The sequence below is a fragment of the Anabrus simplex genome, chromosome 3 (assembly GCF_040414725.1).
Source record: "Anabrus simplex isolate iqAnaSimp1 chromosome 3, ASM4041472v1, whole genome shotgun sequence".
NCBI lineage: Eukaryota > Metazoa > Arthropoda > Insecta > Orthoptera > Tettigoniidae > Anabrus > Anabrus simplex.
Window position 1 is genome coordinate 292,453,796 of NC_090267.1, and position 23,735 is coordinate 292,477,530.

Consider the following 23,735-nt stretch of genomic DNA (forward strand, 5'->3'; position numbering starts at 1 on the left):
GGAAGAGGTTTTCATATTTGTTCTCTTATGTTTCTCACACCTTTTAATACTCTCCTCTCATCTTTAGAAACTATAGATACAGCTTTCACTGTGCCAGCACATACATGACATAAAATGACCAATGTCGAAAAAGCATATCAAGTGTTTCCATATCCCTGTTTGAAAGTTTTTATTTGTATATTCAATAGTATGTTTTCTTGCTTAACAAGTTCTCTTTCCTCGTCCCCTGCAGAAACACTGTAAGGAAGTTTTACTGCATATGCAGTAATTTAGTTACATATGTTATAACTGATTTTTATTGGGTTATGTTATGCAGAAGAGAAATCTTAAACCACATATATCACAGTTTATGACTTAGTCAATCTCTGCTATCCTATCATTTATATTTTAATGGTAAACATAACTAAAGATTACAGACACAAACTGGACACCATTGCATAAAGTACTGAAGGATGCATATACCTTGCAAGCACAAAGTAACCTTGAGCACCGTGTGTGCTTACGGGTTGATGGTGATTGTAGTATACATATATAGTACAACCCATTACTTCCAGATAATTCTGGGTGAAAATCTGGACAATATGCATGAATATGAATGGTTAAGTTGTCCAATTTTACAGCTAGAATATTTAAAAGAACAGATTAACAATATCAATAACAGATTATTCATACAACTAAAAAAGAATAATCATTAATGAACAAGACAAGAAATATACTCTACCTGTTGCTTTAGGGAGAGTGGTAGTTCCCATGCAGGCGGCATATTCCTTGGCGTACCACACTCGCAACTCCTCACCAACAGCAATATCCTAAACCAATAATAATAATAATAATAATAATAATAATAATAATAATAATAATAATAATAATAATAATAATAATAGTAATAATAATAATAATAATAGTAATAATAATAATAATAATAATAATAATAATAATAATAATAATATCATCATCATCATCATCATCGTCATCATTGAATAAAATATTCATTGCAGCCAATAGCTATAAAAATGAATACAATGAGAAATTTTTAATGACATGATGTTCACAGACATTATAGATATAATATGGTTATTATTAAATATAAAACTTTGCCAAAGATTCTGTTCTTCCCTTGTAAGTTGTTTGCTACATCAAACACACTAATATTCTGGACCCAATGATAAAACATTTGATTGACACATAGCTTGTAATGAAAGCCATGTACTGTGAGTCTTGTGATGACATGGCAGAAGTCATAGTTGCGTACAAAAACTTAGAAATATGAAGGTCGATCAAATATAAACAGGATTTTTGTTCCTGAACATCAACAATTGATAGGACTGGGCCCACGCTTCTGCTTTGCTTAGGCGAGCCGTTAGGAGTGGGGAGAGTGTGCCATTAGATATTTCCTGCCGTTTCGTCAGTAACCTTCACGATGTCTGAGAAACAGGTGCACCCCTCCACTGCGCAACACATAATTATAAAATTTCTTGCTCGTGAAGGAGTTACAGCGGCGGAAATTTGCCAGAGATTGACTGCACAGTTCAGTGATCGAACATTGTCAAGGATACGTGTGTTTGCCTGGCATAAAATGTTCAAAGAAGGACGAGAACGTGTGGAAAATAAGCAACACGATCGCCGTAGTCAGACCAGCATTACAGAAAAAATCATTTGAGCAGTTAAAGCCAATATTGACGACGATCAACAGGCAAGAATATCAGAAATTGCAGAACAAGCCTGAATCAGTTATGGGAGCTGTCAAACAATCATCAGAAATGACCTACAGTTCTGTAAAGTGTGTTCCAGATGGGTCCCTCGCCTTTTGAATGAAAATCTAAAGTTGAGACGTTTGGAGGTTAGAGTCTTACAGCAAGGTTTGTGGAAGAAGGCGATACATTTTTGAGTCGGATCGTCACCTGCGACGAAACGTGGGTCCACCACTATACTCCCGAATCCAAACCCAGCAAGGAGTGGCAGAGGAAAGGGGAGGCAACACCAGTGAAAGCCAAGATTCGACTGTCAGCTGGCAAGGTTTTCGCAATTGTTTTTTTCGATCAGCGAGGCATTTTGCAGATTGATTTTTTGCATGAGTAACGCAAAATCAATCCTGCTTACTACTGCGAGCTGTTGAACAAGGCGAGGGTTGCATATCGCCGCAAAAGACGAGACCAACCGATTCGACAAGTCATCCTCCTCCACGACAATGTGCGGCCCCATACTACAACTCTGTCTCCAAGCTACAGAAAATACACTGGACTACACTTTATCATCTTGCTTACAGTCCGGACTTACCGGTCTGCGATAACCAGTTTTTTGGACCGCTTAAAGAAGCTCTAGGAAGGCAACGATTTGAAGATGACAAGTGTGTGGAAGAATTCATGTGCAACTGGCTGGTGACACGACCCTGTTACTTTTACGGCGAGGGCATCAAAAAACTGCCTATACACTGTGACAAATGCATTTCCAAAGCAGCAAACTATGTGGAACAATAAATTGTAATTGCCTTGTGTTTTTCAATAAATGAATTTAAATAAAAAATAAAATCTTGTTTATATTTGATCCTCCCTCATACACAATGCTTGCTGTTGTACCAATTGTTGCATGCAATCGCTCTGCATGTGTATGAGTACACTTTCGATGACCATTTACCAAGTGATTCAGAAAAGTCAAACTCTGAGATATCCAGATAATACTTTAATGTCTTATTTTTCAAGGTTTCATTTTTATTGATAGATATGTTGGCTTAAGAGTACCCATCTTCAAATCCAAATTCAGGATATGGATATGGGCATTGTCAAAACATATTCAGTGACAAGCACTCTTCAATATAACAATAACCCCAAGTTGTGCAGTATTCAAAAAAGAATAGGCCAATAAATGGTAATAAAATAACAGTAATGTTGAAATTGGAATGAACCTGAAAGAGGCAGGCTGAGTGCTGTCATAATAGCAATGGCCTTTTATGAATAATAATAATTAATAATAATAATAATAATAATAATAATAATAATAATAATAATAATAATAATAATAATAAATCATCATCATAATCTTGTCCTATCTCCTTGACATCTTTCTATACTAGATCGGTCCATTTTTCTCTGGGTCTGCCCACTGGTCCTTCTTCCTCATATTTCTCTTCCATATTTCCTTCTTGTAGTCCTGTTTGCACTCATCCTTTTTACATGGCCAAACCACTTCAGTCTTGCTTCCTGGATCCTTTGTAGTAGGGTATCCCACCTCCTTTCGGACTTTTTTGTTCCTGATCTTGTCCTTTCTGGTCTTCTGTATCATGGTGCATAGGAACTTCATTTCTGCAGCCTGAAGTTTTGAGTTGTCTCGCCTCATTAACGTGGTAGTTTCCAGGCTATACGCGAGGATGGATGTGTAATAGGATTTATATAATATCATCTTAGCCTTTAATGGCTCTTGTTTATCCCACAGCAGTTGTCTTACTTGGCAGTAAAAAAATTGAGTTGCCTTACTAATTCAGTTGTCCACCTCGTATTTTGCAAGGTTGACTTTTACTATACTACCCAAGTACTTAAACTTCGGAACACTGTCCAGTTTGGGGTCATTTAGTCTGAGTTGTGGTTTGTCATCTCCCCTCTATATCTTTGATGATGATGATGATGATGCTTGTTGTTTAAAGGGGCCTAACATCGAAGGTCATCGGCCCCCCTCTATATCTTTATCAACCCGTTTTAACCATGCTGATTTTCAAATCATGTCAAACTCTCAACTCCATTTCTGAAGTCTTTCCTCCAAATCATTTTCGGTTTCACCGAGAGATCACCACGTTGTCTGCAAAGATGAAAGCTTCTAAGCCCTGCTGCCTTGCCGTACTCTTCTATTCATTTCAAACCATGTGGACAGCCTGCAACCTACTTGCACACAACTTCTGGTGTTTTCATACAGCATCTTCACTTTTGTATTAAGACTGTCACAAATCCCCAGCTCTTTTAGGCATTCCCAGGTATGCTCCTTTGGTATGCTATCGTAAGTCTTTTCGATGTCTAGGAAAGTACAAAAAGTGGATTCCCTTTTTTCCCCAGTGCTTTTCCATTCACATCCTGATGGCAAAGATAAGTTGTTGTTCTGGGCCTAAAACCATATTGTTCCTCTTCCAATAAAGGTTCTACAATCCTCTTAATCTACTCTCTACGATTTTTTCCACAAGTTTTAGACCATGAGAGAGCAGTGTAATTCCTCGGTAGTTAACGCATTTCTGTCTATGCCCCTTCTTGAAAAAAGGTATAATTAATATATTGTGAAATCTTTGTTAATAGAACATCTTTATTCATGAGGAAATCATGAAATGCAATGCATATCATGTCTTCTATATATTAAAAAAATTTAGGAAAACTAAAGTCAGTCTGGCCATTCTATCCGGTCGATTTCCTTCATTCTCTTTTTAACTGAAAGGTATTCATGCACAGATTTATCAGGTACTATAAATCACTTAACTCCCGCCTTCCTCAAATTATTTGATTTTTTCAACTTTTGTCTCTTTGAAGCAATCATATCTTCGGTTCTGATTGAGGTACGAAGTTCGTTTTGGCCTAAGAACACTCAGTGGATCAAGCTCTTTCATTTCAGCTCTTAGCTATTCAAATTAGTTGATTCTGAGGAAAGTTATGAGTGCACATTCAATTTGACGTCTCATTTCTTCAATATTTTTTCTCATTGAAGCAATCATATCTTTCGTTCTAATTGAGGTTCGCAGTTCGTTTTGGTCTAAAAGCACTCAGTGGATCAAGCGCTTTCTTTTGAGGCAATAACTTCTTAAAATGGCAGATTCTGAGAGAAAAGTTATGAGTACATTTGTCTCTATGACAAGGACCTTTGAAGGACTTTTTAACAGTTCGGCGCGTAGTGTTGTTCCAAGGAATGTTTAATTCAATTTCTTTGTGTGATGTATTTTCAAGTGTTTTGTTGACATAATATTACATTCTATTACCACAGCACATCATGTGCTTTCTTTCATTAACTCAAAACTTTGCAAATACATCCGTGAGGATAGTAACGAACAACACCATACTTTGTACATTGCGGGCGGAGCCAGAGGAAAAACTGCTAGTTCAAAATTATATTGTAACTTTAAATTTGATTTTTTTATGAGACACTTACTGAACAGATTAACAAGCAAACAGATGACAGCAGAGCACTGCTGACAAAAAGAATAGGCCAATAAGCAATCCAGGGTAATACAACAATGAAAACATGATACAGTATATCCATAGATATCAGTAAACATAGCTTTTCAGAATCAATGTCAATGATAAACCTTGGGAAGTAGTAGTTGGACTGAACTAGGGTTGCCTACCAATAACAAACATTCAGGTTAACTTTTATGTGAAATTCTACAAGTCGTTTTGTACCTCCTATTGTACCTACAAATAATCATGTCATTTAAATTATATTGTAACATTAAATTTGATTTTTTATGAGACACTTATTGAACAGATTAACACCCTACTCGGCACACTGGAGGGTTTCTATGATGATGATGATGATGATGATGATAAATAGCAGGACAAAATAACATTACACTGGATTTATTTTGTACAGTTACACATGTTTACACATAAATAATTCTTTCAACCACCAGTCATTCTAGTCATATTGTGAAATCTTTGTTAATAGAACATCTTTATTCATGAGGTAATCCTAAAATGCAACACAATATCATATCGACTCTGTTCTACCAGAAATGCTGATCAATTGGATCAAAATGCTATACATGAACATCACAAGTCATGTACACTGAACTAGTGGCACCTTGAAGAGCTTCCCGGTGAAAGATGGTGTACACCAAAGCTCTGCACTGTCCCCATTTGCTCTTTGTCCTCGTCATGGACACAATCACAAGGGACATGCAATAGAGTGTCCCTTGGATTCTCTTATATGCAGATGATGTTGCCCTTGCTGATACCACCAGAAGAGGATTAGCATCAAGTTGAAAATTGAGACAGCCATCTCCCTCAATTCAGTCTTACACTGAACAAAAAGGAGACCAAATCCCTGGAAACCATCCCAAGCAACAGCTCCATCCAAGCCAATGGAGAGACCTTAACGAAGACTGTTAAGCTTCAGGTATATAGGATCATGCCTAGAGACTGATGGTGGGATAGGTGATGAACTTCTAAGTAGGACAAAGGCAGCATGGACGAGACAGAGGGAAGTCTCAGGCTATTCTGTGACAGAAGGACGTTACTACATCTGGAGTCCAAAATATACTGTGTGACAGTACATCCTGTAGCTTTGTACGGTGTTGAATGCTGACCAGCTGACAAAGCTATGGAGCGCCTATTACACACCAAGGAAATGCATGTGCTCCATTGGTTGATGAGCATCACAGTACTGCATCATGTCAAAAACGACACTGCTTGCCAGCAAATGGGAATTGCAACTATCACTGAGAAGGCAAGGGAAAAACATCTCCAATAGCATGGTCATGTCCTGCGTGCTGCTCCTGGAACAGTTGCCAATCTCACCTACTCCTTTGAAATGAATGGGCAACGTCAATGTGGACGTCGAAAGCAGCGCTGGCATGACACAGTAAATGCGGATATGAAGACTGAGTTTAAGACCAGATGACGCCCAAGATCATGCAAAATGGCAAGGCAAGATTAAAACAGTGGACCCTGCACCAGCAGGAAAACTCTCGGAACAAGAAGAGGAAGAAGGAGAAGAAGAGATTCACAATCAAGCATACAGAGAGAACTTGCAACTTTGGAAGCAGATCACAAACTCTGTGCTCTCTGCGATAAATTCCTTCTCTACTACTCTTTACCTCCAAATCCCATTGCCTTATCAAAACTTGGACATTGGCGACCTGGTTGGTATCCCAAACTTGGGCAGGGGCCATGATCATGCATCCTGAGCTTCATGTGGGCTACCTATCCAAGTGATGACCACTTCCAACAATACTTTGGAGATCTCACGAGATCCAGTGTTTCGAAATGGCTATGCCACTGGCTTTATTGCTCTTTACCAGAGAATCCAGTGTTTCAAAATTGCTATGCCATTGGCTTTTATTGCTCTTTACCAAAGAAAGTTAATAATCAAAATTTTGATTCAATTCGAAAATTACTTAAACTCAAAGTTTAAGACAGAAAAAACGCACCATAGCAAATTATACACGCAGTTCCCGAGAGGAGCTTTAACTTTCTTCCAATAACAGTAAAAATTGAGGACATTGATAGGAAATTAAAAATTTATGCTAAAATTAGGACAATACTGTTTTTTTTTTTTTTTTTTTTTTCAGGATATACAGCAACCGTAGGCTGAACACGGTTCATATTATAGATTAGTCTTAGCATAAAGTATAAATGAATACATGGCAGCAAACTTCCAGGTCCACTCAACAAATAATGGTATTTACATAATCACTACTGATCTGCATTTAGGGCAGTCACCCAGGTGGCAGATTCCCTATCTGTTGTTTTCCTAGCCTTTTCTTAAACGATTGCAAAGAAATTGGAAATTTATTGAACATCTCTCTTGGTAAGTTATTCCATTCCCTAACTCCCCTTCCTAAAAAACAAATATCTGCCCCAATTTGTCCTCTTGAATTCCAACTTTATGTTCATATTGTGATCCTTCCTACTTTTAAAGACACCACTCACACTTATTTGTCTACTGATGTCATTCCACGCCATCTCTCCAATGACAGCTCGTCTCCTTTCTCCCAAGTCTTCCCAGCCCAAACTTTGCAACATTTTTACAACGCTACTCTTTTGTCGTAAATCACCCAGAACAAGTCAAGCTACTTTTCTTTGGATTTTTTCCAGTTCTTAAATCACGTAATCTTGGTAAGGGTCCCATACAATGTAACCATACTTTAGTTGGGGTCTTACCAGAGACTTATATGCCCTCTCCTTTACATCCTTACTACAACCCCTAAATACCTTCATAACCATGTGCTGAGATCTGTACCCTTTATTTACAACCATATGCATGTGATTACTCCAATGAAGATCTTTCCTTATATTTAGACGTAACTACTTACAATAATCCTCAAAGGGAACTTTCACCCTAGCGACAGCTAGAGGTCTTAATTTTGCTGTTGCTCCCTCTAAAATTCCCACTGAGGAGTTAATTACTTCCTCTGAGGCAGCCATCCACAAGCTACCTACGGATGAGGCTGAGGAGTTAAGACAGAAATGTATGAGACTCATAAGGTCTGCTGTTGTACCCGCGCCTAATTTAACAAGAGGCGAAAGGAGAGCTCTGAAGGAACTTAGAGATGATTCTGAACTGACCATTCTCTCAGCTGATAAGGGTAATGCGACAGTGGTTACGGACACTGACGAGTATAAGAATAAGATATCGGCTATATTGTCAGAGCCTGTCTACAGACTGAGTTCACGTGAGCCCACCACTCGTGTGTCCAACGCCACCGCGAAACTCTTAAGGCAATCTTCAATTCCAAAAGAGGAGGCTAAACATCTGTCCCCGGGGGATGCAGTGCCACGTAGATTATATGGATTGCCTAAGATCCATAAAAAAAAATTGTTCCCCTCAGACCTATTGTTAGTGTGATAGGTTCTCCTACGTATGCTCTGGCTAAATACCTAAGCAGATTGCTTCAGCCACACATAGGACGTACTGAATCATACGTCAGGGACTCTCAGTATTTCGTTAACAAGCTGTCAACCATAACCCTACAACTTAATGCACTTTTGGCGAGTTTCGATGTTAAGTCCTTGTTCACTAAAGTGCCAATTGACTCGGTCAAGTCTCTCATTGAACACCTGTTCCCTGAGGACATTACTAAGCTATTTTACCACTGCATGATGTCCAGCTATTTCTTGTGGGGTGGGAATTTTTACGAACAGACTGACGGAGTGGCTATGGGAAGTCCACTTTCGCCCGTAGTGGTTCATTTCTTTATGGAGCATTTTGAGGAGGAGGCTAGTGTTTCTGCGCTCGTCAAGCCTATGATATGGTGGAGGTATGTTGATGATGTATTTGTGATCTGGACAGAAGGTCCTGAGAAACTTCATCTAATTCTAGACCACCTAAGTCACCAACATCCATCAATAAAATTCACTATGGGGATGGAGTCGGACGGATGCCTTCCTTTCTTTGATGTTCTAGTAAGAAACCGGACGGCTCCTTAGGACATACCGTCTATTGTAAGCCTACCCACACAAATCGCTATCTTCATGCAGATTCTCACCACCATCCAGCACAAAAACAAGGCATCCTCACGACACTCGCCAACAGGGCGAGACGAATTTGTGAGCCATCACATATCCAAATGGAGATGGACACGCTCAAAGTCGCGTAGGGTAATGGTTACAGCGATTTGCAGATTCATAGAGCCCTACATCCCAGAGAAACGACCAAACAAATCTCATAGAAGGAAGAAGTGAAGGGAACTGCCTACTTGCCTTACATTCACAACACCACAGATTGAATTGCCAAGGTCCTCCACAAACACAATATAAAAACCGTGTTTGGCATCGCCACTAAAATTGCTCACAGTCTGAGTAAAACCGAGGACAAATTGTCCCCACTTTTACATTCTGGGGTACACGAAATTCCCTGTACGCGCGATAAAGTATACATCGGCCAAACATGCCGGTACATTGGTACCCGTATCAAAGAACATGAACGTAATATTCGTCTCAACCAACCTGACAAATCAGTAATAGCTGAGCACGCTCTATCGTCGGGTCATGATGTCATTTTCCAAGATGCTCGAGCTCTTACCCACACTAGACACTACAGGTCCAGGATTATACGGGAAGCTGTGGAAATACGCAGAAATCCTAACAATTTCAACAGGGACACCAGATATCAATTAAGTAATACCTGGTTGCCAGCCATTAAGAATTTACGTAGGTAGTTCCCTTCCCTGCCTCTTCACTGTTGTTATTTCGTCTCGGTGTTTTCCAAATTCGTATGTTCCTCGTCACCAGTTGTTTCATTCCAGGCTTATGTCTATGTCTTACATCTGTCATATGTTACGCAAACACGTTATGTGAACCGCTTAGGCTGATTGTGATGGTTTGGTCAGCTTCCGCTTCCAACACTAGCGTTGTGCCACATCCTGGGTGCCATCTGGTGATGAATGAACGGACCATTTCCACTTCTACTTCTATTATAACATTCCAAATTCAAAAGTGTCATTGTTTAAGAAGCCTTTCTCGAGGGCAGTCGAGAATTCTTCTGAGGACGCAGAGCACAGTTTTCTGCAAAACGTTGTGCCCGTTCACACCACCGCGACAGCTTTCAAAATGGCACCGAAAGAAGGTATGGCCCATTTAATCTATAGGAAGCAAAGAATAGACACCAGTTGCGGTGACGTAGAAGGCCATACACGTCATGGAACGGTCGAGTATTGAGGGTGAAACGGACAGTGGACTGTCTACTGTATTGTTTTACGAAAAAAAATTAGAAAACTTGATTGTTAAGAAAACTCCATCTTAATTTTTCTCAACGAAGAGTGAAGACGGAACTACCGACCGCGGTATAATTTTTTTGAGGAAGAAGAAAGGATCAGAAGCTATACTAAAGGAAAAAGCGTCGGAAACGAGAAGAAAACAAGTCAATTCATCGAAAAAAATAAGCAGAGTTGATTAGAGATATTAAAAAAGAATCAGCTAAGTACCACGAGATACGCGTGGGTGGATACGGAGCGCAGTTGATCTATACTCTGCAAAGGGAGACCAAACCAGCATTTAAAAAAAGGATCTCATACAAGAAGAGATACATCTCGAATTATTGAATCAGAATAGAAATAAGTTTCCCAAGATCTACAAGAAGCGGCCGACAGAGATACATTCACTGAAATCAACACCAACGAGATCGAAGATATACGTCGGAGAGCCACAAAGGAAATAATAAATTTAAGGATTACAGACTTCAAAAAGAATTATATAATGGCTGTTCACTGCACTATAATCCTTAATTTAGTTGCTGATAAGAAGACCACGAGGATGATGTGCTAAATATACATGATGGGCCGAGCTGGGGACCAGTACATCTTGCCATACGACCGAGCCATGATGAGGACGGCGACGGGAAACCATACGATCGAGCCATGATGAGGAATACTATTATTTATAAGTTTCATTTCCGTATTGATGGATATTACTTTACAGAAAAACAATATATATACAAATCTCCACCTTATCAATACAAATTTATTTTACATTAAGCAAGTAAATATAGTCAAATAGTCAAGACTAGGGGTCGAAACTAGTCTTGACTATTTGACTATATTTACTTGCTTAATGTAAAATAAATTTGTATTGATAAGGTGGAGATTTGTATATATATTGTTTTTCTGTAAAGTAAAACCATGATGAGGAAGGCGAATGGAAACAGACAGCAATCCCGTGATGAGGAAGCAGATGATGTACCAGATGTTCAACCCATGACCTAACCGCAGACCCAACTACATCCATTTGGGAGCAGAACAGCTGGACCAGGACCAACCATGAGCGAGCTAAGTCATTTACAGTATTTAATCACATAATTTTTGGTTTGCCTTACACATGTGCCTTAGGCATGTGCCGATGGGCTAAATATAAACCGATATATAAGAAATGCAAGTGAATGTTACCAGCGAAGTGTGAGATATTTAAGTCCGTAGTTACATGATTTAGCAATACAGCATTAGATTCTAATGTGTTGGATATATACGTCATCATATATCGGTCAAAATACACGTACGTAGCGTGAGGTTTGAAAAATAATTTTGGAAAACAGCTGATAGTAATGAAATACTGGCAGATTACAGAGATTTCGTATTGGTAATGCTACAAGTCGACGTCATGATTGGTTGCGCGCGGTGTAAAATAAACATATGGAATCACGCATTATTTTTGATACGCAATAAGGGCATTGAACTCAATCATAGGTTATGAGATATAGCAACTTTAAAATGTTGTTTTAACAAACATAGTGTGGTAGTTTGACATGGTCATGTATTTGGGAACGCGACGAGTTAATATTGAGGCTACGATGTTAAGATATTATATGGATGTTGAAGTAAGGTTGCAATTGTGCTAACTTGAGGAAACGTATGAGTTATATAGTGATATGAGAAGTTTTATACGCACTACGTAGGGGCCATTGAGTGCCTGCAGTTTAAGATATGCCACACTACATTCTTTAGATTCGTATACGTGAGATTGCCCACACCGCTGGAGTGACCTAAGCAAAGGTATGAATAGAATTTCCTATTGTAGAATTATGCTTGTGACGGGATCGTATGTCAACTTTAGATGTGCTGTAATGAATATCTGAATACAACGATACGTTTTATAGCTGTATTTGACCAAATGCATTCACGACACCGATAAATATGATATTATGCTTCTGAATACAGCGACATAGCGCTTGCATTGTAACTGCATATGAATAAAATAGCTTGCATTGAAGTAGAATGTTATGGAATATAACGAAGGAAAGGGACATTGAGCCTAAAAGACATGTGTATGACAGCCAAAGATTATGTTGAAGTTAGTTAGATAGATGAATAGATTAACATATTCTCTGTTTGAACTTGCATTTTCTCAACGAACTACAGCTAGGGAAATGTTAGAGTAGGAGCCGAATTTAACAGGCACTAGGAACAAATGCCTTAGTTCGTAAGTAGTTATCCATGCACAACGAGAACGTAGCAATAAAGCACGAGTTCGGATTTATTAATAGGGATTTATTCATATGGATTTATGCAATTAAATTTACGCATCTAGATTTACTTATTCGAGTTTACTTATCAGCTAAGATTTACTATTTAATATTCTCAACGCTCAATTCTAATATGATTGGCCATTAAATATATCTGTGATATACAGTTTAGTCCTGCAATTTAAAGTTATAATTTGGTTCAATTTCAAGTTTGCGCTTATTAGTGGACTTCATAGACATTTCAGCTTAACCGTATGTTTAATTCAGACTTGTTTAATTAATCTTAAAGCAAATGAGCTCTCATAACAACTTGATTGTGTTGGTATTGTATCTATGACTTAACTGCAGTATGAACCTTAGATGTCCAGTGATCGATTGTAAATATGTACATACGCAAATTTTATTTCACGAAGGAACTGATCTAGATAGTTTAAGACTACATATTATTTCTCTTTCTACGAGCCAGCGCTGACTCACAATCCACACTTGTTAATATGCAAGGTCAAGTAATGCCTTGCAGAAAATTCCAGTTTAATAGTCCAATATTTAATCAATAAATATCTTGTTTATTTTCTACAATTTTATGTATCATGAGTTCTTTCATTGTAGCCTAGTTGGTAAGTTAGTTGCTTAGCTAAGAGAATTTTTGATTAATTAAGTACTCCATTTAGTCATGACCAGTTCTCATGTAGTTAAATACTCTGATTTAAAAAAATTTGGTTGACGATTATTACTATATGTCATGAGTTTCTATAGGCGTCACCCGTGAGTTGTTAATCTCTTCGTACTCACGTTAAGCGTATCTTGAAGTAAGATTACATGTCTTACTTGGCATTTGAAAACCCTGAGGTATCCGCTGAGCGACCCCATTTCATCTGATTAGGCAGCCCAACTACGAGTTAGAAATGGAGGTATCGGGTAAAGAATGATAACGTTCGAATTGACGCACGACGTTACAACGTTCAGAATTTCACCTTATTTTCTTGACACGGCACAAGCCCAAAAGCCTATACAATATCATGTATATAAGTACGGGCCGTGAAAGCATTAATGGCAACATGTATTTGATTTTTCCAACTTGAAAGCTGCTTCTCACATGTACAGTTCTATGTCGCACGGTCATCTTAGCCCCAAAAGGCAATACCACACGTATTACAAAGAGCAAATGAAACTCAATTTTTCGGTGAGTTTTATACTTTAGAGATTTTAAGATAATGTCTTAGTACAGTACTGAGGAATGATTATTTTGCTATTTTCTAGCAACATAGCCACCCATTCAGTCACTCTTTTGTCAAGTCCAATTGCACTCATTTTTGCCAATAGTCTCCCATAATCTACACTATCAAATGCATTAGATAGGTCAATTGCGATACAGTCCATTTGACCTCCTGAAGCCACGATATCTGCTATATCTTGCTGGAATCCTACAAGTTGAGCTTCAGTGGAATATCCTTTCCTAAACCCAAACTGCCTTCTATCAAACCAGTTAATTCTGCAAACATGTTTAATATAATCAGAAAGAACGCTTTCTCAAAGCTTGCATGCAATGCATGTCAAACTGACTGGCCTGTAATTTTCAGCTTTATGTCTACCACCCTTTCCTTTATACATAGGGGCTATTATAGCAACTCTCCATTCATTTGGCATAGCTCCTACATGCAAACATAATCAAATAAGTACTTCAGATATGGTACTATATCCCAACCCATCATCTATATATATAAAATAACAGTTTTGTCTGTACATTGCTCAGAATTTGGAAAGAATTGTACTTCTGTATCGGTCATGTCCATAGTAACAAGGAAATGCACTTTTTACTTTTCCGTAATTTCTGTCTGTCTGTCTGTCTGTATGTATGTATGTATGTATGTATGTATGTACACGCATCACTAGAAAACGGCTAGAGATAACTTAATGAAAATTGGTATGCAAAGTCGTGGAATAAGTCGCTACAATCTAGGCTATAAATAATTTTATTCACACTGATGGAAATGGTAGTTTAGGGGAAGGCCGGAAAGTTAATTTTCCGTTATTTATGTTATTAGTGGTCCTATCTTAATAACAATTGGAATGCAAAGTCGGGGAATAAGTCGCTACAATGTAGGCTATAAATAATGTTATTCACGCTAAGCAAAATGGTAGTCTAGGGGAAGACCTAAAAATTTTATTCTTAAATATTTATATTATTAGTGGTCCTATCTCATTGGAAATTGGTATGCGAAGTCAGAGAATGAGCCACTACAATCTAGACCAGGGCCTCTCAGGGTGCATGCGCGTGGTGCATGCACTGTGCACGGTGCAAAAGACGACTTCGCTTGGTTGACCAGAGTGCAGACCCCCCACTCCTCTCTCCCTACACCTGTCACCCCGTTCGGCCTGTCTCCGCGTTCCTCACCTTCACTGCTGTTTCTCCCCCACTGCGAAATGTTTACGTGTGGTGAGCAGAGACGCACAGTTGTATGGGACAAGGTTACCAGTGTTATTAAAAAAATTTAAAAAGTGAATTAGAAATACACATACATGTTTGAGAGGAATGTAAACATAATTTTAAAAAATGCAGAAACCGTAACCAAAATGAAAATGCTACACTACTGGAACAAACCTCATTTGTGGATATAGAATGCTCTTCTTCAAGCTGTTTCAACTTTCTTAATTCTTTCTCTCTGACGTCTCCTATGATTTCACAATAATTTTCCGAATGTAGTCTGTTGTAGTGTCTTCCAATAGACGATTTTCTTACGCACGTAATTATCGTCCCACAGATTAAGCATTTGGCGTTATTGTCACGACAAACAAACAAACAAACAAACAAACAAACAAAAATACGAAAGTTCCCAGTTCGATTGAAATGGACTTTCGGAAGTCTTTGCTTTCTTCGAAACAGGTTGCTCCATTATTATGTTGTTGTCGTGCGCTTATCTATTTCACTGATAAACACGTCGTCTACCACCAAATGCTTCGTCGCTCTCAGCACACTACACCATCCGAGTCAAGCCGAGTTGAGGCGAAGCGTACTGATGCACAATGCACAGAGCCTATGCACCTTGCTCTGCACACGTGAGAGTTTGGGCGTTTGAGAGGCCCTGATCTAGACTATAAATCATTTAATTTTCCCTGAGTGAAATGGTAGTTTAGTGGAAGGCCTAAAATTTAATTCTCAAATATTTATATTATTAGTGGTCGTATCGATAAATACTACATAACCAAAGTTATATAGAATTAAATTTCCGACCATTTATGTCTTATACATTTTTACCGTACCGGCTGTGGTAACACAGATATTCATGAATTTGTATTTTTGTTGCTAAGTCCATATCAACGCCGAGTCACGAGAAAATGGATTAACAGAATTTGATGAAAATCGGTATATACAGTCAGAGAATAAGAAACTACAGTCTACGCTATAAACAATTTTATTCACCCTGGATGAAACTGTAGTTTAGGGGAAGGCGCCTATTAAATACTTATGTTATTGGTCCTATCGAAAAGTACTACATAAAAAAAGTTACAGAGAATACAATTTCCGATCATTTATGTTTTATTCAGTTTTAACGTACCGACTATGATAAGAGTGGTATATCAGAGTCGGAATAAAACTGAATGTGAAGGTTTACAATAATGAAAGGGCATAACATTGATTAACAATAATATTACATTGACCATTGTTTGTTGTGATGTTGTCTCTTATGCCGCCTCCCAACTCCGATAGATGGGATTACTGCTATGTACCGAGTATAACAGCCTGACTGAATATTGGCAGGAAATGGCTGGGGCGTCAGTAAACTTTCTTCTTTAGCATTCCATTCCTTTGGTTCATACATCTATAAATATAAAATAAGAGTTTTGTCTGTACATTGCTCAAAATTTAAAAAGGATGGTATTTCTGTGTCGGTCATGTCCATAGCAACAAGGAAATGCATTTTTTAATTTTCCGTAATTTCTGTCTGTTTGTATGTATGTACACGCATCACGAGAAAAAAGCTGAAGAGAATTTAATGAAAATCGGTATGTAAAGTCCGGGAATAAGTCGCTACAATCTAGGCCATAAATAACTTTATTCAGGCTGAGCGAAATGGCAGTTTAGGGGAAGGCCCAAAATTTAATTCTCGAATATTTGTGTTATTAGTGGTCTTACTGACAATTACAACGTAAATAAAGTTACATAGTATTAAATTTCCGATCATTTATGTCATATATTTTGACCGTACCGTCTATGATAACCGAGATATTCATGGTGGTGGTGGTGGTGGTGATTTTTGTTTTAAGAGGAAGTACAACGAGGTAATCATCCTCTCTGAACAAATAAGTGGAAAAGAGTTAAAAAAAAAACTAAATTATTAATCAACAAAGGAATTTGGAAACGCAGTACAAAATAAAACGAAAAACAATTATAGAATTAGGCCAAAAGGATTACTAACGTATCAAAAGGGAACGTACGTTCCCCGAGTTACAGTGTACTTGTAATTTATATACCCTTGATAAGTCCACTGTCGCACATAAAGCGGATGACGAGATCAGCAGTAGTCGCATCATCGGCTAGTATGCGTTCGAGTGTTTCCTGCAGGCCGAGGCTCCGTCTTAGGCCAGAGAGATCGGCGCACTCTGTGAGGATGTGGGCCACGGTGAAGTCGGCACCACAAGAACACACTGGGGGGTCTTCCCTCTTTAGGAGATAAGAGTGCGTGGATCGTAAATGACCTATCCTCAGCCTGCATAGTACTATGGCCTCTCTCCGTGAAGGTCGGAAAGAGGACCGCCACACAGTAGTTGTCTTCTTAATTGCTCTCAGCTTGTTGGGAGTTCGGATATCTAGCCACTCCGATTCCCAGGACGCCAAGATGGTTCGACGTAGCTGAGAACAAATATCCTTAGCAGGTACATTGACGGGTCTTGGAGGTAAAAGTGCAGCTTCCTTTGCTGCTTTATCCGCAAGTTCGTTTCCCGCAATCCCAACGTGGCTTGGAAGCCACGCGAAAGTGATTCTGGTGCCAGCATCCCTTAACCTGGCTAGAAGGTCATGTATCTGCCGCACCAGTGGGTGTTGCGAGAAACAGGTTTCAATAGACTGCAGAGAGCTTAACGAATCGGTACACATAAGAAAGTGGCTTCTTTCGTCACTTAGTGCAAACTGCAGAGCCTCTAAGATGGCGTAAAGCTCTGCAGTATACACGCTACATGCTTTAGGGAGCGAGATCTTCGTACTAATATCATCAATGACGAAAGAGCAACCAACATTATCTCCGATTTTAGAACCGTCCGTGAAGATAAGTCTCGCAGCCGGATATTGGTGAACGAAGTCCTGGAAATACCTCCGATGAACGGAGGAATCCGTGTTCACCTTGGGTCCACGGAGCAGATCTAGACGTATATCCGGTCGCGGAACCAACCACGGAGGTATCTCGCTAAGAGTTTGTTCAAGACAACCACCGATATCAATATTCAAATCATGACACAAGCTATCAATCCGAAACCCAACCGGCCGTGTGGCATTCGGCCGGTTTTGGCACCGCTGGTAGTATTGGGTGCGATAGATGCATTGATAGCTTGGATGCAGCGGCATTTCACGAATTTTGGCAGCGTACGTTAGGAGTAACTGCTGCCTCCTTATCCGTAAAGGTGGAACTCCTGCTTCAGCGAGCAGGCTGGGAATGGGGCTAGTACGGAAAGCACCCGTTGCCAGCCTTACTCCACTATGGTGAATACTATCTAAAAGGCTCAGCGTAGATTTTGATGCTGAGCCATAAGCCGCACTTCCATAGTCAATCCGGGAGAGGACCGTAGCCGTGTAAAATCGCAGCAGTACCGCACGGTCAGCCCCCCACGAAGTGCCGCTGAGAAACTTAAGCATATTAAGTCTCTTCATGCAGGCAACCTTCAACTGACGGATGTGGGGCTGCCACGTAAGTCTCTTATCAAAATGGAGACCCAGGAATCTGTAGGTGTCAACCACTGGTAAGACACTGTTTCGCAAGCGGAGCTCTGGTTTGGGATGCACTGTTCGACGTCGACAGAAGTGTACAACAGAGGTTTTCGCTGCTGAAAATCGAAAACTGTGTTGCAGGGCCCATCTGTTGACTCAGTTAATAGCTTGCTGAAGCTGTCTCTCAGCAAACGCCACCCTTCCGGAGCTGTAATGTAGAGCTAAGTCGTCTACATACAGCGAAGGAACGACTGCAGGCCCAGCAGCGGCAACTATGCCGTTGATGGCGATTGCGAACAGCGTGACACTCAGTACCGATCCCTGAGGTACTCCATTTTCCTGAACGTAGTATTGAGAAAATGCATTCCCTACTCGGACTCGAAAGAGACGGAGGGACATGAAGTTCTCAATAAACGTTGGCAAATTTCCCCGAAATCCCCACTGGTGTAGTGTGGAGAGAATTCCATATCGCCAGGTAGTATCGTAAGCTTTCTCCAGGTCAAAAAACACGGCGACTAGGTGTTCCTTCCGGAGAAAGGCCTCCTGAATGGCGCTCTCCAGTCTGACCAGGTGATCAGTGGCAGACCGATGAGAGCGAAAACCACACTGGTAGTTAGACAAGAGACCCTCCTTTTCCATGGCCCACACAAGACGCCGGTTAACCATCCTTTCAAATAGCTTACAGAGGCCATTTGTAAGGCATATTGGCCTATAACTATCCAGAAGTTTTGGATCTTTACCTGGCTTGGGAATTGGTATTACAACTCCCTCATGCCATTGAGAGAGAAACACTCCCTCACTCCATATTCTGTTGAATAGGGTGAGGATATCCTTGAGACATCTATCACTCAAATGCTTAAGCATTTGATTATGGATTTTGTCCGGTCCAGGAGCCGTATCTCTGCATAGCGCGAGTGCACTTCGCAACTCCCACTCCGTGAAGGCCACGTTGTAGGGATGCGAAGCACTAGAGGCAAAAGAGAGATGGTGGGCCTCTGCTTCGCGCTTAATTGGAAGAAATGCAGGGTCGTATCTCCTAGAGCTGGACGTATCTGCGAAATGTGACGCGATGTGGTCTGCAATGACTGAAGGAATCGTAACTATATCTCCATTAATGGAGATTCCGGGTACTGAGGGCACATTCTGTACTCCGACAATACGGCGGAGTTTTGTCCACACTTGTGATGACGGAGTATGTGCCGTGATGGATGACACATACTTTTCCCACGTAGCTTTCTTACTTTCTCGAATCAAAAAACGGGCCTTCGCGCGCAGACGCTTAAATGCGATATGATTGGCCATCGTAGGATTCCGACGATAATGCTTAAAAGCCCGTCGGCGATCACGTATGGCTGCTGCAATTTCGTCCGTCCACCATGGGACCTGTTTCCGGCGATGAATACCGGACGAGGAAGGAATTGTTTCCTCTGCAGCAGCCAAAATTCCAGTAGTAATGGAAGAGACGTGGTCGTCAACAGACTCCAGCATATCATCAGCCATCACTGCGCGTTTTGTAAATTCTGGCCAATTTGCCCGCAGAAGTAACCAGCGCTTGGGTACTTCGGACTGTCTTTGATTCAAGAGAGACAGAATTATCGGGAAGTGGTCACTATCACAGAGGTCGTCGTGAACTTGCCACCGTAGCAGGGGAACTAGCGCACGGCTACACAAAGTAACATCCAGGTGTGAGAATGTGCCATGCGCGCTACTGAAATGTGTCGGTTCCCCTGTATTGAGCACACAAAGATCAAACAGGTTGATCATTCGCTCGAGCTTCCTCCCCCTAGAACAGGAAGACGGAGAACCCCATAGTGTGTTACGGGCGTTCACATCCCCCAGCATGAGGAAAGGAGGAGGCAACTGAGCGATCAAATCTTGTAGTGCATGCATATGAAGGTTATAATCCGGTGGAAAGTACACGTTGCAAACCGTTGTCATTACTGGCAACGGAGTGCGAACTGTAACTGCATCTAGCTGAGTACGGAGCGATACTTCTTCGCTGAAGATGTCGGAGCGAACTAGGGTACAAACGCCCCCAGTTGCCGCGCCATCCACAGCTACTCTGTCTTTGGAATAAAGACGATATCCTCTCATAGTCGTGTCGTGTCCAGGTCTCAAACAAGATTCCTGTAGACAGACTATGGAGGCCGCATAGACGGATATCAGTTGACGTAACTCAGCTAGGCGACGGTGGTAACTACTGCAGTTCCACTGCAATAGTGCCATTGTGTGGATTGGTAGTTTTGCGAAATTAGGACAATTGCTTGCCCTTCTTTTTGTCAACTACCTGCCATTTTCCGCCGTTGTTGTCGGTATTGTCGTCACCATCCACGACAATGAGTGGTTCAGTCTCCATTGTCTCCTCAGAAGAAGGAGGCGCAGTGACTGGACCCTCCGCGGACGGTGATCTCATTGGTCTAGAACAGTGGGCCTTCTTTCTGGGAGAACTAGGTTCTCCAGAAAGTGATCGAACAAGAGGGCGTCGGGGCCTCTCGCTCTTGCCCACCGTTTCTCTCTTTTTGGGTGGAGAGCCGGCAGATGGCTTGCCGGATTTCTTCGGTGATCCTGTGGACCCCGACTGAGTTGGAGAAGGCTTCTTCTCGAATTTTTTAAGGGAGCTCTGTGGCTTCACCTTCTCCTCCTTTATGATCTGGGCATTGGAAGGAGGGCTGGACTTTCCAGCCCTATTTGGGGAAGTCTTTCCCCCCGCCCTGTTGGGGGAGGACTTCCCAGCCGAACGTTCCTGGGAAGGGCCCTTCCCAGGCAACGTCGACAGTAACGCTCTTTTCGGTGCTTCACATGGTGAAACTCCAGTTTCTTTACTTACTGAATTTTGTTGCTGGCTTTGACTTTTCAATGCATTTTCAGTACCGGTGTTCTGTACAAAACTCTGTGGAGTGATCCGTAAGTTTGTGACCTTTTCCGTGAATGAGATGGAGAACTCCGGAGCAGCCATGGATTTGAACTTCCTCCGGGCGTCTGGATAAGATAGCTTATCCAGCGTTTTTATCTCCTGGATCTTCTTCTCCCGCTTGAATGTGGGGCACTCCTTGGAGATTGGAGCATGCGTACCCGGGCAGTTGACGCACACAGGTGGTGGTGTGCATTCAACCCCAGCATGCTCGCACTTCCCACACATTTTGCAGGTCGTCGAACCTGTACATCGCAATGAGGTGTGGCCAAACTTTTGACAGTTATAACACCTCATTGGTGCCGGAATGTACGGACGAACAGTCAGGCGATACATTGCTACCTTTATTCGTTCAGGTATGGTCTCAGTGTCGAAGGTAAGGATGAAAGCACCCGTATCGAGTAGCTTATCACCCACACGCCTCTTCAACCTCTTCACGTCGGTTACACCCCGACGTGCTAGGTACCGGATCATCGTATCATCGGAAGACTTAACCAAATCCCTGTGGAATATAACTCCCTTGCAAGAGTTAAGGGTTTGGTGCTTCTCGATTTTCACCTCTACCTTACCGAATAACTTGGCTTTAAGTAGCCGTCTGGACTGTTCAGCCGTAGATGTCTTGATAAGTACGGATCCATCTCGGAGCTTGCGCATCTCGTCGACTTCACCAGCAACAATTTCTTCGATGGAATTGCTTATCATAAAAGGACATTCGTCAAGGAAACTTTTACCATCGACCCTGGAAGCAACCAGGAATCGAGGAAGACGTTCGTCACTCATGTAGTCTACAGGAACTGGAGTATACCGCTTACGTTTCTTAGCAATATTTGACGCTGTTCTTTGAAGGGTGCCACCCTTGGTAAAAGAAGGAAGAGAAAGAGGTTCCGTCTTTTGTCCCACGAGTACTCACGGAAATGAGGTCGACCTCCGGCAGAGCCAAGGAGATTTACCGGAGGCAAGGCTATATACTCCAGAGGGCGCCCGGTATCTGGAGGGGGTCGCTTGGAACTACTCTCCCAGTAGCCATGCATCACCTCGCCACGACCCGAAACTTGTGATTGGGGGAGGATAAAACCTCCGTACTAACCTAATTATTTTTTCATTTAATTTTTTTAAAATTATTTTTAATTTTATTTTTCATTTTTTTTCTGTAATGTCTAACCTAATCTACCCCAGGCAGAGAGGGTGGCCAGACAGGAAGAGGAATGAAATTAAAGATGGTGAGAATAGAAGGGTAGAAATAGTGATGAAGAATAAAGAGCACAGACACCTCTCAAGCAACTCGGGGGACACCTTGTTAGTCTGGCCCTACACCGAGGCCTATCCAGCATGGGTAACCCTGAGCTGGCACAGCCCTCGGGATCAACAAGCACACAAGCCCCCACACCGACTTCAAGGTCATGGTGCCCCTAGAGGGGGCGAGATATTCATGAATATGGATTTTTGTTGCTAAGATCATATCAGCGCCGTCACGAGAAATTGGGTAAACAGAATTTAATGAAAATCGGTATGTAAAGTCTGGGAATAAGGAACTACCGTCTACGTTATAATTAATTTTATTAGACGGCCTTATATCACAGAGTCGAAAGAAAACTGAATGTGAAGGCCTACAATACAGAAAGCTCATTACAATGATCAACAATAACATTACATTGACCATTGTTTGTTGTTATTTACTTTGTGTCTCTGTTGCCATTCATCTCCGATAGATGGGATTACTGCTGTATACAGAGTTTTTTTAAATATTTGCTCTACGTCGCGCCGACACAGACAGGACTCATGGTGACGATGGGATGCGAAAGGGCTAGGAGTGGGAAGGAAGCAGCCCGTACGTTAATTACGTTATAGCCCCAGCATTTTCCTGGTGTGAAAATTGGAGATCACGGAAATCCATCTTCAGGGCTGTCGACAGTGGAGTTCGAACCCACTACCTCCCGGATCCAAGCTCACAGCTATGCGCCCCTAACTGCACAGCCAACTCACCCGGTCGTACCGAGTATAACAGCCTGCCTGAAAATTGGCGGGAAGTTGCTGGGGAGTTAGATAAATTTCTGATACTACTGATACGTAACAAACTGGTTCATCATAGCATTTGAGCTATTCAATTCCTATTCTGAGGCACTGATTGGAATGAGCAGTGTGCAAATTTAACAGAATAATGGCAAAGAAGTGTTCACGGCTGTCTGCGGTCTGGTCATTGCAGCAATGGAACTTTAGACTGTTAGATCGGGACCGTAGTACTGTTCGTAAAATGTGAGAAAATGT

The 23,735-nt window shown here is 41.1% G+C and overlaps 1 protein-coding gene across 2 annotated transcripts in view; it reads right to left on the reverse strand.

The window, feature by feature from the left end:
* LOC136866279 (uncharacterized) overlaps nucleotides 1-23,735 on the reverse strand; it is a 156,769-nt gene that overhangs the window by 56,862 nt on the left and 76,172 nt on the right. For both annotated transcript variants that reach the window (XM_067143102.2, XM_067143101.2), the window contains exon 5: nucleotides 722-809. In XM_067143102.2, coding sequence (XP_066999203.2) covers nucleotides 722-809 — 88 coding nt within the window. The remainder of the gene's footprint in view (nucleotides 1-721; nucleotides 810-23,735) is intronic.